The sequence below is a fragment of the Danio aesculapii genome, chromosome 13 (genome assembly GCF_903798145.1).
Source record: "Danio aesculapii chromosome 13, fDanAes4.1, whole genome shotgun sequence".
In the NCBI taxonomy this organism is placed as follows: domain Eukaryota; kingdom Metazoa; phylum Chordata; class Actinopteri; order Cypriniformes; family Danionidae; genus Danio; species Danio aesculapii.
Genome location: NC_079447.1, coordinates 16,827,335 through 16,839,955, shown reverse-complemented (window position 1 = coordinate 16,839,955; position 12,621 = coordinate 16,827,335). Strand labels below are relative to the sequence as shown.

General features: G+C 35.9%; 1 protein-coding gene across 1 annotated transcript; it reads left to right on the top strand.

Annotated features, from left to right (window-relative positions):
• The first annotated feature begins 2,179 nt into the window (after positions 1 to 2,179).
• On the top strand, positions 2,180 to 9,126 carry gmfb (glia maturation factor, beta). The gene is made up of 7 exons (XM_056471294.1): positions 2,180 to 2,278; positions 4,853 to 4,949; positions 5,046 to 5,095; positions 5,216 to 5,267; positions 5,349 to 5,429; positions 5,554 to 5,627; positions 7,673 to 9,126. Exons 1-7 carry the CDS (start codon positions 2,276 to 2,278, stop codon positions 7,742 to 7,744), a joined length of 429 nt encoding a protein of 142 aa, XP_056327269.1. The 5' UTR covers positions 2,180 to 2,275; the 3' UTR covers positions 7,745 to 9,126.
• Positions 9,127 to 12,621: the final 3,495 nt, after the last annotated feature.

Below are 12,621 nucleotides of genomic sequence, written 5' to 3'. Positions count from 1 at the left end.
GCTCATCTGCGCATGCCCGGGGTTTGCGAGAGGAGGGGTGGGGTGTTTTCAGATCTGGGACGCTTATACCATTCCAGTAAAACAACTTCATCAGTTTTACAACAAATGAAGGTTGACAAAATGTTTACTGTTAAACTAGGAGGCCAAACATGTATCAAATATACATATATATGAAATATTCTTATTAATGTGTGGGGATTTTATCTATCACATGTCTACATGTTTTTCTGTTTTTTTTTTATACGTTTTGAGAAGTGTGATATTTATAATAAATGACAAAAAAAAAACAAACAAAAAAAAAAACAATATTTGAATCCATAGTATTCATTTGGGGCAGGATTTTTAAAGCTGAGGTCCCAACCCTGCAGAGGGCCACAAGGGAAAAGAGTGCTAGGGGTATTTGGAAATTTATAAAGAAAGCTCATAAACAATAATCGTTATAATACATATATAAATAATAATCCTTAATAAATTCTTTAATAATAATTTAATTGAAGTTAGAAATGCCAACTGGCTCAGCCGGGACTCGAACCAGCAACCTTCTTGCTGTGAGACGACAGTGCTAACCACTGAGCCACCATGTACATATACATGAAATACTATATCTTTTGCTAGCCTCTTATTAATGTGTGGGGCATACCCAAATACAGTTGAAATTTGTTTAATTTCACTAAGTTTGGGATAAAATGGTTTAATCACATTTATTAAATGAAAAACTATTAATTTTATGCTTGTTTGGAGCGGTCACTGGGGCAGTAAAGGTACTTTTTGTACCTCAAGGCCCCATAATGGTACCTCAAAGGTACTATTTAGATACATTTGGGAACTAATATGCACCTTTTAGGTACCACTATGGACTATTCTGGTATAAATATGTATCTTTTAAAAAGGTACTGCCCCAGTTACAGCTCCTTTACCTTAATTTCTGAGAGTGTAAAAAATTTAAATCACCTATACTTAAATTTTTTTCTGTTTTTTTTTTTTAATACGTATGTCTAATTAAAATGTCAAAAACTGTTTCACAGTAAATATCATATTTATACTAAATGACAAAAAAAAAAAAGCAATATTTGAATACATTGAATGTATTGATTTGGGGCAGGATTTTTAAAATGAGGTCCCAACCCTGCAGGGGGTCACAACGAAGTAGAATGCTGGGGGTATATGGAAATATATGGAGAAAGCACATAAACAATAATAGTTATAATACATATATAAATAATAATCCTTATTAAATACTCTATTAAATCTTTAATTGAGGTAAAAATTACAATGAATACACTGTAAAACCCAACAGTCAACTGAACTTTTGAACTCAGTTGACTGTTGGTAATGAATTAATTAAATACCTCATTACTTCAACTTAAATGGAGTAAGTAAACACAACACAACACAACTATTTTAACTCAAATGGTTTGTAGCGATCAGTTTCCTCAAATGGTCTAAGTTAGCTTATTGAGTTTTGCAGTACTTAGTTGGTTTGAGTTCTCTTTATTTAGTAGGTTTTACTGTGCTCAAATTGTTATGTTTACTCAAATAGAGTAAGTTTACAGTACTCATTAGGATTAGTTTTTTTAACTTAAATGGTTTGTTGCAATCAGTTTCCTCAAATGGTTTGAGTTACCTTAACTTACTGGGTTTTATAGTGTAAAAAAATATTAATATGTAAATAATAATACAAATAAAATGTAATTAAAATAATCTAACGTTTATAATAGATCACAAATTTTTTTTAAAAACAATGAATATAAAATACAAATCCATGTAAATAAATAATTCATGAATGCATGCAAATAAATAAATGCTTACATTTTAATACAGTACTATTTGAAGAAAACCGAAATACTTCTGTTTAACTTAGTATAATACTATTTTAGAGCCGTGTAGAATGTTCATATCCTGCATAGCATGTTAGTATATAGATGCGAAGCATTAAAAACCGCTGACATAAGCCAGTTTTGTTTGGATAGCATGCACTACTTAGTTCATTTATTCTGAACGAATAACCAACAGTGTAACTAAACCCGATCATTTCCCCGCAGGGCTGGAGAGATAGAAACACACATCCGATAGTTCTTTCCACGCGCATCAGTTCGAGCTCGTGTCGAAACATCGCTGTTCTGGGATCAGAGTCAGACAGAGGAGAAAGAGCTGATCCTGGAACAGCCTGTTATGCAAATTCTAAAGCGTTTCGGCGCTCTGATTGGACGAATGAGCGTCACGAGACTCGGCACGGTAGAACTCCTGCACTGCTGAGCTCGTGCTGTCTGTGAAAATGGTGAGTACAAAAAACTACCTTAGATTAATGAAAGGATTTTAATGACGGCGCTGAATTATAGCATGTAAAATTACACGGAGGGGGTTCCAAATATGGTCGTACGCCTCAGGGGTCTGCGATGCGTGTATGTTTAAAGGGGTTGTTTTTTTTCCTGAGCCCTGTTGCAGTTCCACCCAATGCTTTGTGATGAGCTGCATGTCAAACCCTCTTCTGCATTACACCGACTTCATAAAGTTTACAGTCATAAAGGGCGCATTCGGCGTTACATTTATACTGAAGCTCCGTTTAGGATTTGAAAGGGTCAGGATCGCCTTACATAATTGCGATATGATGGAATTCCGGCGGCTCCGGGGGATTTCTCATTTCCTGTCGCGGGCAGGGACGTGCTCACACTTCAGGATTTCAGGGAAATTTGGGAAATCTGCTAAGCGACAAACAGCCAGCGAGGGTCCTCTGATCTCAATGGCACGTCGAGCCACGATTAAACAGAGTATTTTACTCAGAGCAGAAATGGCAAACGGTGTAATGAAATAAAGGTGGACTGTTTGCATTCCACCAGCACTGCTCGTCAAAACACGTTTGCTCACTTTTTCCACCATATCAGCAGTGTGCAACGTCATTATCACTCCTGAAGACATCAGTGTGATGACCCACACCAGTTGTCATTGTTCTTGAGTTTTGTGCACCCTTAATTATTGTGAAACACCCTCCACCTGGGTGCTGTGGGGTCAGAGTAAACCAGTAGATTTTGAATTAAAGTTTGTTATTATAATTTCACAATTAGAAGGAATATAGTTTCCTTGGTTGAATGTTACTATAAGGGTGTATTCACACAGGACAGGTTTGCCTCCATTAAAGTAGAATCTGCTGTGATTTCTCTGTCTGATGGTGCTGCTCATTTGAATAAGCGTGAACGCTGCCACAAGCAGACCAAGAACTGAAATCATCCACTTCACCCTCAAATAGTGCACATTTTAGTGGTGTCCGAAACCATAGTGAACTTAATCAATCCCACAATGCACAGCAATAACGACTCTACAACCCATGTACATTCAACAGCTAGAAATCCCCATAATGCGTGTGAATTCAAGTGTATCTGTTTGCGGAGAGCAAGACGAGGGTGTAAGATGAAGGGGTGTAACTTGTAGTAAGCTAGTGGTGTAACTTGCATTTATAGAGATCCCATTGAACAATGCGAGATGTCACAAGAAGATGTTGTTGGCAAGATTGCTGAAAAACTTACCAGAGAGTTCTCTCTAAATGTATCCACAACCTATTTATTTGATATCTTAATTTGTTAATTCATTTAGCAACTCCACCATGCAACTGATGACTACTCGCTGACTACTTCCTCAGTTTTGTCATGACAGTCAGTTAGTCCAAGCTCATTGACCTTTCCTGATCCCATCCCTGCCTCTCTCTTCAACTGTACTTTCTGTGATCATACCGTCCTATCATATAAAAACAAAAATGCCAATAAACAAATCTCCAAAAAAGAACCGTTGTGTTGTTCAATAAAAATATGAATGCACCATGGACCAAAACATCCAAACAAACCCAAAACAGAAGATGATGTCACTAGTTGCCTAAATAAAATCATAGTAATAACGTTCCCACTGTAGATTTTTGTTTGTATGTGCGACTCATTTACATATTTTATAAGCTCTTCGTGAGTTGTCAGCACATACAATGAGAATGGTTTGGAAAGGAATTGAAGTTTGGACTTAAAATACCTGTGTAAATGCTAAGCGAACCATGAACGAATGGGATTCCCAGCTGCAGGATCAAGAAGACTTTTGACTAGTCTTAAAAAACTAACAACAACAACAAAAAATATTAGACAACACATATGTGCAACAAGTGTTGGTTTGCTGTTATTTGCATGCCTATAACTCAAGAAGTATAAACAATATACTTACTATAGAAGTATATACTATCTATATCTATCTCAACAACATCCTTTTGGATTTTGGTTCTAAACTAACTTTTCCTTTTGTATCCACATTTTTAAGGATTAGGTCTTGTCTAATTATAGAAATATTTGGGCTATTGATATGTTAAGTTATTTCGTTGTTATGTGGTCAAAAACCAGAAGTGGGTGAACTTAAACAGCTGATACTTTTTCTTTTAAAAAAGAATCTCTGAACAACAAATGATGTTTAATCTAGAGATCTCATGTCATGAAAATAACTGCATGCAACATACCTGTCTGAGTGGTAACGATTATCTTTGAATATTTCTTGAGAAATAACTCAAGAACTTTGGAGTGTTCATAAATGTCCTTTTAGATTCGGTGCCTTCACAAGCTTTTCTTTAAGTGTTAATTGGTAAATCACTATATGGTTCACACCTACAAATAATCAGATCTCAGTGTGGCTCCAAATGTAAATTGTAAAGAAAATGTGGTTGTCTTTGCACAAAGCTGATACATATTCTACTCAATAACAAATGTTGAAACCAACTATCTGAGGTGTTCTAATAAATATATTTTCTGGCCTTTATTTAATTCAAATGCTTGTTATTTAATTTGACAATGTCTTTAATGTGTGTGTGTGTGTGTGTGTGTGTGCGCAGAGTGAGTCATTAGTTGTGTGTGAGGTGGACGAGGACCTGGTGAAAAAGTTGCGTGATTTCCGCTTCAGGAAGGAAACCAATAATGCCGCCATTATCAGTGAGTTGAACTAAAATAAAACTTCTACACACTCAGCGTTTCTCATGTACTGTGGAGACTGAATGCTGATATTTTCCGTTTCTCCTTTGGTTACAGTGAAGATTGATAAAGACAAACAGCTGGTAATCTTGGAGGAGGAGCATGAGGTAAATTTACACACCTCCATGACCACAGTTAATGCATGAATACATAATGTGTGCCTTTCTAGTGGAGCTACATATGAACAGCACAGAGGTGTAAACCAGGTTTTTAATTTCTTCTTGTAGGATATTTCTCCTGAAGACTTGAAAAACGAGCTACCAGAGAGACAGCCCAGATATCCTTCACTAAAACAAACTCGCTCTGTGTTGTATGATTTAAACTCTAAAAACTTATTAGACTCCTTAACCCGTGACACATTTGTAGTCTACAGCTATAAGTACCAGCATGACGATGGAAGAGTGTCCTATCCTTTGTGTTTCATCTTCTCCAGTCCCGTTGGTAAATACCCATTAGCCCTTTATTATGATGAGAGAGTTTTTATTTGTTTCAATTTAAAACTCAGCATGCACAACCCCAGTCCTAAGTGGTCTTTGAATGTTTGAATCAAAATTTTATTTCCAAGGATGCAAACCTGAGCAGCAGATGATGTATGCTGGCAGCAAAAACAAACTGGTACAGACAGTTGAACTGACCAAGGTGAGTACTAACAAAGTCCCTTTAAGACAAGTAATTTCACTTGCTGGCCATCTTTGAAACACCTCTCGAGTAGTATGTTCGGGCATTCTGTTTGAATGGGGAAACATCAAATTCTCCAAAACTGATTGCCAAGCTTACGATTACATTACATATTTGGAATCACCAATAAACCTAAACAACAACCGTCTCATAAGTTTTGTTTCTAAACGTCAGAATCAAACAAAATCGGCATGTTTTCAGGGTGCCTGAGCTAATGCGCATGCGCACTCAAAAAGAATGAGATCATGACACCAACCTCATTTATCATCTGATCGCGCAGCTCTTCTGAAGTAATTCACAACTTGGTCTTAATGGCGAATCTCTTCCAGAAATGACAGTGATGGGCATTTGACAGGATGGACTGTACTTCGTGTTTGTTTTATACAGATTACAAAACCAAGGAACTTTTGTTTTCAAGTGCAATTTTTTATGTCTGTGAAGCAAGTATTTGCTGAGATTTCAGTGTGTTTGTTGACCATCAAACTGTCGTAAAAGCACACATCTGGTGAAAAATCAGTCTATAGTGATAGCTGATTGGCTCCTGTACTAGTAGGAGGGGCTTAATTCACATTTAATGAAATGCAGCAATCAACTTTGTTTGTGCTCACACTAATGCAAATTTAACATGCAAGAGACCGATATCATTCATGATTCAACGCTAGAGACTATATAGATTTAGCTTTTTTTAAAATGTGAATTAACTTAGGGAATTTACTGGTGATGTTACGGGTTCTTATTCTGAAAAGTTGTTGGAATCAATTAAGTGAATTTCCATAAACTAATTTCGAGAGGAGCATGTGATATGATTGAGCCCGGCTGGATTCTCATCCGTAAGCAGTAATAATCTAGTCAGATTGATCCAAGCTTAAAATAAATAGACCGATTTTACCCTACTGCCTTATCTTTGTTTTGGAAGAATCCCCCCCTTCTTCCCCATCTCCTCCCTTTTCTAAGGGGAGCTCTCGAGACCTACCTAATCTCGGACCCCCTTTATATGCTTAATGACCAGACGGGAGCCCTGGGCTCAATTATCTCCAAGCTCAGGGTTCTCTCCCGGGACAGCATGCCAAACCTGCTTTTAACACCAAGCATATCTAAGTGTGAACTCTTGAACTGGTATTTTTAAAAGCGCCTGTTCAAATATAATCTTTTTATGGAAAATTGCCATTGATTTTTCAGAAAAGTCTGTATGTGTGAAGGGGCTACTGACAATACCATACAATACAGACTAGTTCTTCCTGCATTTTCTTGAACATTCAAGTCTTGTGTCATAGAACGGAAGAATCTGTCTTCTTCTGGCATAAATGTCTTTTCGTATAAACATCAGTCTAAATGCTTATTTTTAATAGAACACCTAAGTTTTTTTTCAAACTGTTCACACATTAGCAATAAAAAAAAGTGATGAATACGTAAAAAAATACATACAGTTGAAGTCAGAATTATTAGCCACGCTGTATATTTTCCCCCCAATGTCTGTTTAATGGAAAGATTTTTTCAAACACATTTCTAAGCATAATAGTTTTAATAACTTATTTCTTGATGAAACGACAGATGACAGTACATAATATTTCACTTGATTTTTCAAGATGCTAGTATTCAGCTTAAAGTGACATTTAAAGGCTTAACTAGGTAAATTAAGCAGTTTAGGGTAATTAGACAAGTCATTGTATAACGATTGTTTGTTCTGTAGACAATTGAAAAAATAATTATTGCTTTAGGGTGCTAATAATATTGACCTTAATATATATATATATATATATATATATATATATATATATATATATATATATATATAATTATTTTTTTATTATTAAAACTGCTTTACTTCTAGCCAAAATAAAACAAATAAGGAAAAATTTAATATTATAGGAAATACTGTGAAAAATTCTGTGCTCTGTTAAACATCATTTGGGAAATATATAAAAAAGAAATAAAACAGGAGGGCTAATAATTTTGACTTCAACTGTATGTCTTTTTTAAATTTGTCTCTATCTGTTTTCTTTCAGGTGTTTGAGATTCGCAACACTGAAGACCTGACAGAGGAGTGGCTCCGAGAGAAACTAGGATTCTTCCGTTAAGACCGAACCGAAACAACACTAACGCTCGTGTTTGAAGAGTGACCAAGATGGGACCATCACCTCCAACTGGAGAGAATACCATAGTCCATCTGATACTGTCTGTTTGTGTGTGTTTGAATGCTTCTGCCCAAACTCTAAACCTGCCTGTACCAGTTTAAGATGATTTGAGGTGCAAAGGATTGAAAATATGAAAGCAAATTCCATAAAGTAGCCTGAACTGTTCCTTGGATTTTTAAAGAATCATTCCACTCTCGTCCTTGAGCAGTTAAGATTGCACTGGCTTGCACGGGTAGTCCAATCTTATTGACCTTCAGGACAGACGACAAGCAAACAGATTTAAACACTAATGTGATATGTTTAGCCTATTTTTGAGTAGTAAAATCACATACTTCTTCATGTAAAGGCATATTACAAGCCCTGATCATTTTCATCCTCTGTACATGCATTTTCTACCTTGAATTTGACCAATTTTTGACTATTCTGTTTTGATACATGTTGAATTGTAATGGTAGGTGGTGGAGTCAGAATTCTCACTAATATTTTTGGGAGAGAGCATTTCTGAACTATTGTCTTGAATGCCATAAATTCCTACTGTTTTGCCTTTTGAAGTCCATGACAAGCAAATCTCTTAAAATCAGTTATGTTCTGGGACTCATCTTTTGATTTATTGTATCTTGTTTTTTGGTATACGTCACCCAGATGTCCTTAAGCACAAATCTGTCCCAGTTTTTTCTGTAGTGTGTAAGTTTAGATGTACACTGGCAGAGCTGTGCAGTTGTATTATTAAGCCACTGGCATCGTCTCATGATTGCTCGGTTTGTTATACTAAAATACTCTCTCACTGTCCAACTAAAGCCGGTTTTCTTATTTATGTGAACATCGCTATTTCCATATTTATGCAAAAACAATCTTTCTATTGGCAAAATGTAACCACTGGAAGTTGCTTAAATGTTTACAGCTAAAGAGAATAACAGGAATAGCTGGAGAAAGTGATGGTATTGTAGTTTCTGTAAGTAATACCTTTACAGATCTCACGTTTTTTTCAGAATCTGTGAGCTGTAATGTGGGTCAGGCTCATCTCTGTACATCTGTAGACCCTGTAACACCTGTGATTATTAGTGGCGTTTCCTATAAAACACTAATTGCTCACTTTGATGGTTTGTATGATGTGGATATCACATGATATGTCCCGTACAATAGTGACCTGTGTATGTGTTTAACATCTAATTTTTAATGACTGAAGATGCTTTTCCTGATCATTTATAAGTCAAGTTCTCTCTTGAAACCATGAACAACGGTTAACCTTTTGGTATGTGTCTCGATTACATTTGTCTGCTGTTTTGAATAATTAAATAGAAGGTTTTTTTCCTTTGTAAAATTGACCGTGTGCCTAACTGGAGTGTTCTTGATTATTATTTAGATGTTATTTTGTTTCAAACCTCAGAATTGTAATGTGAATTAAGTGTGATCATGTTCAAGGTGTTTTTGATCATTTGTAAAGTAAGCAAAGGGAAAAATACACACAAAAAAAGCTTCTTAACTGTTTTTTGGGTTAATTGGAACACTTTATAAACTACTTGAATACAAAGAGAATACAGTGGCACAGTGGTTAGCACTGTTGCCTCAGAAAGAAGGTTGCTGGTTCGAGTCCTGGCTGGGTCAGTTGGCGTTTCTGTGATGAGTTTGCATGTTCTCCTGATGTTTGTGTGGGTTTCCTCTGAGTGCTCCGGTTCCCCCCACAGTCCAAAGACATGCGCTATAAGTGAATTGAACAAATTGGCTGTAGTGCATGAGTGTCTGTGACTGTGAGAGTGTATGGGTGTTTCCCAGCACTGGGTTGCAGCTGGAAGGGCATCCGCTGTGTAAAACGTGGGAATAGTTGGTGGTTCATTCTACTGTGGCAACTCCTGTTAAAAAGACTAAGGACTAAGCCTAAGGAAAATGAATGAATACAAAGAAAATGCTCTGAATAAGTCTTTCGGGATACTTTAAATCAGGGTTTCTCAGTCACATTCCTGGAGGCTCACCAGCACTGCATGTTTTGGGAGTCTCCTTTGTCTGTCACACAATTCAGGGGTGCGTCCGAAACTGCCTACTACTCAGTAGGTACTGCATTTGAATTTTAACATACTACTCAGCCGTTAGAAAAGTACGTTCTATACAGTATGAATGTAAGAAATATAAATGGCATTCGGACGTACTACATCCGCCATTTTGTCATGGTCACGTGACCTACCTGCGTCAGTTGCGTCGCTTCACTCCCATTCATGAACCACTTCAGAATCTCGCCGGAAGTAGTAAGTCATCCGGGTACTTCTCGCATACTGATTTTCGAATTATATGAATTCGGACATACTACTCGGCTTGCATACTGATTTTACCGTACTGTATAGTATGGAAGTATGTGGTTTCGGACGCAGCCCAGGTCTTTCACTCTATGCTAATGAGCTGATGATCTGAATCAGGTGTGTTTGGTTAAAGAGTATGGAATATGTGCAGTGATGGTGGTCCTCCAGGGACGTGATTGAGAAAAACTGCTTTAAATCAATCCTAGCCTATTTGTTTAGTTTTAAAGAGTATTAAAACGACATGAAAATACTTAAATTTTCTGAAGATAACATCCCCAGTTTCCATGCCCAAAAATTGGTAGGAGGTTTGTGATAGGTGAGAAAATGTAAAAGCATTGATTTGGCCATGCTTGTTACTTTTTGAGACATCCGTTCAGTATTCTGTATAAAACAGTATAAAATCAGCCATTTTCATGAGCTTTTGAATTTATCTGTCTGGTGAGAATTTAATGAATCAAGTACTTATCAAACATGCACCGCCAGACGATTCTAGTCATTCTTTTCATATTGCACCAGTGAATAAAAAATGCCATCAAATAGTTTGTTTTATGTTAGCAATTTTATTTGCTGGCTTGAGTCTGAATATATGTCAGGAAATGATTTGTTTGATGTAAGTCACAGGTAACATTCAGCTGAATTACTTAATCTTAAAAAAGATCAGGCAAATGTGTGTACATATTCTTTATAATAATTATAATATTTCAAATTATGTTTTTAATAGTCATTGTTTCACTTAAAATTTGTAGCCTGAATTTCTAAATTTATAAATCTGGATAATACATTATTACGTAATACATATTTTCTAAACCCAGAATGGGGTAGATAGACATACGTTTATAGGCAAAACAAAGTGCAAAAAGATATCTGGCTCAGCAATTATGTCTCCATATTAAAATATTAAGCCATAAGATTAAACTTCTCTTTAAAGACAAAAAATAAATAACACTACTTAAGCGTTTATAACTGCTTCATATTAGTATTTTATCTGTGTTCATGTCCATAATAGTGAGTTTCCTCCAGGTGCTCCGGTTTCCCCCGCAGTCCAATAACATGCGCTATTGGTGAATTGGGTAAGCTAATTGTTCGTAGTGGATGTGTGGGAATGGGAGTGTATGGGTGTTTCCCAGTGATTGGTTGCAGGTGGAAGGGCATCCGCTGCATAAAACATATGCTGGAGAAGTTGGTGGTTTATTCCTGTGTGGTGACCCCAGATTAATAAAGGGACTAAGCCGAAAAGAAAATGAATGGTGTCCATAATATATATTCGTTTAGCATATTAATAAAAGACGTTACTGAAAATATAACATTTATTAAATAGGTTTGTCTCTTAACCTTTTAAAATATGCCACAGGACTTTTCTTTTTATGCATATAAATAAAGTATCACAGTAATAGATAATAACGTGGGATAGATGATGAGGTTAGGCAGATGAGGAATAATGGATAATAAAGTTTGGTAGAAATCACAAGTAAATAATCAACTTAAATCTTTGTTCCTCATATGTACAGTATATATGTGTGTGTCTACTTATCTATGGATTATTTTGTGCTATGGTATTCTTGGTATCTTTTAGAGATTGAGAGACGTGTTCTTTTACGAGTACACTAATATAAAGAAAACAGCTGCATGAAGATTCTCCAACTCTGTTTTTGTATTTCCATTGATACACACGCAGATTTTGGAATCATGATTTTGAATCAAAATGAAATCAATGAAAAGATCAATAAAGAAGAGTTTATAATTGGATACAGCCAGAATACATTTTGTTTTGTGAATGTGACACTTTCCAAATAACATAAGAATTTTTGTTATTTTGTCCATTTTTAATAATTCAGAGTTGCAATCCATAAATAAAACTATTTTATCCATTATAATGATAAATGTATAATACACTTCAAAAGGTCATAAGGAAAAAAGTAACTGCACCTACACAAAACCGTTTTGTGTAACTGCAATTGAAAAATAAATGGAGAATCGTTTCCGGCTCCATTTTACAAAAACAACACAAGGGTGAAAAACCTTCCTTAAACTTACTAATAAAATCATTGCATGGATAATATCTATAATTTCTTTTACATTAATAGGAACTATGTATTTTTTTATATCTGACCAGATTTTTGGGGGAAAAAGGAATGAAGGTAATGCTTGTTTCTATTTAATCATTCATTTTCTTTTCAGCTCAATCCCTTCATGAATCAGGGGTCGCCACAGCAGAATGAACCGCCAACTTATCCAGCATGTGTTTTACGCAGCGGATGCCCTTCCAGCCACAACCCAGCACTGGGAAACACCCATACACTCTTGCATTCACACCCACACATACACTATAGAATACAAAACCAGCGACCTTCTTGCTGTGAGGCGACAGCGCTACCCACTGCGTCACAGTGTTGCTTGTTTCCATTTAATCATTGCTATTGGAGGAACACTTTTACCTGCAGTTAGGATTTTGCTAACATAATTGTTACTACATTTTTTTTGTCAATTATAGAAACGCCCTGAATAAGTAAATAAAATAAAAATATTTTC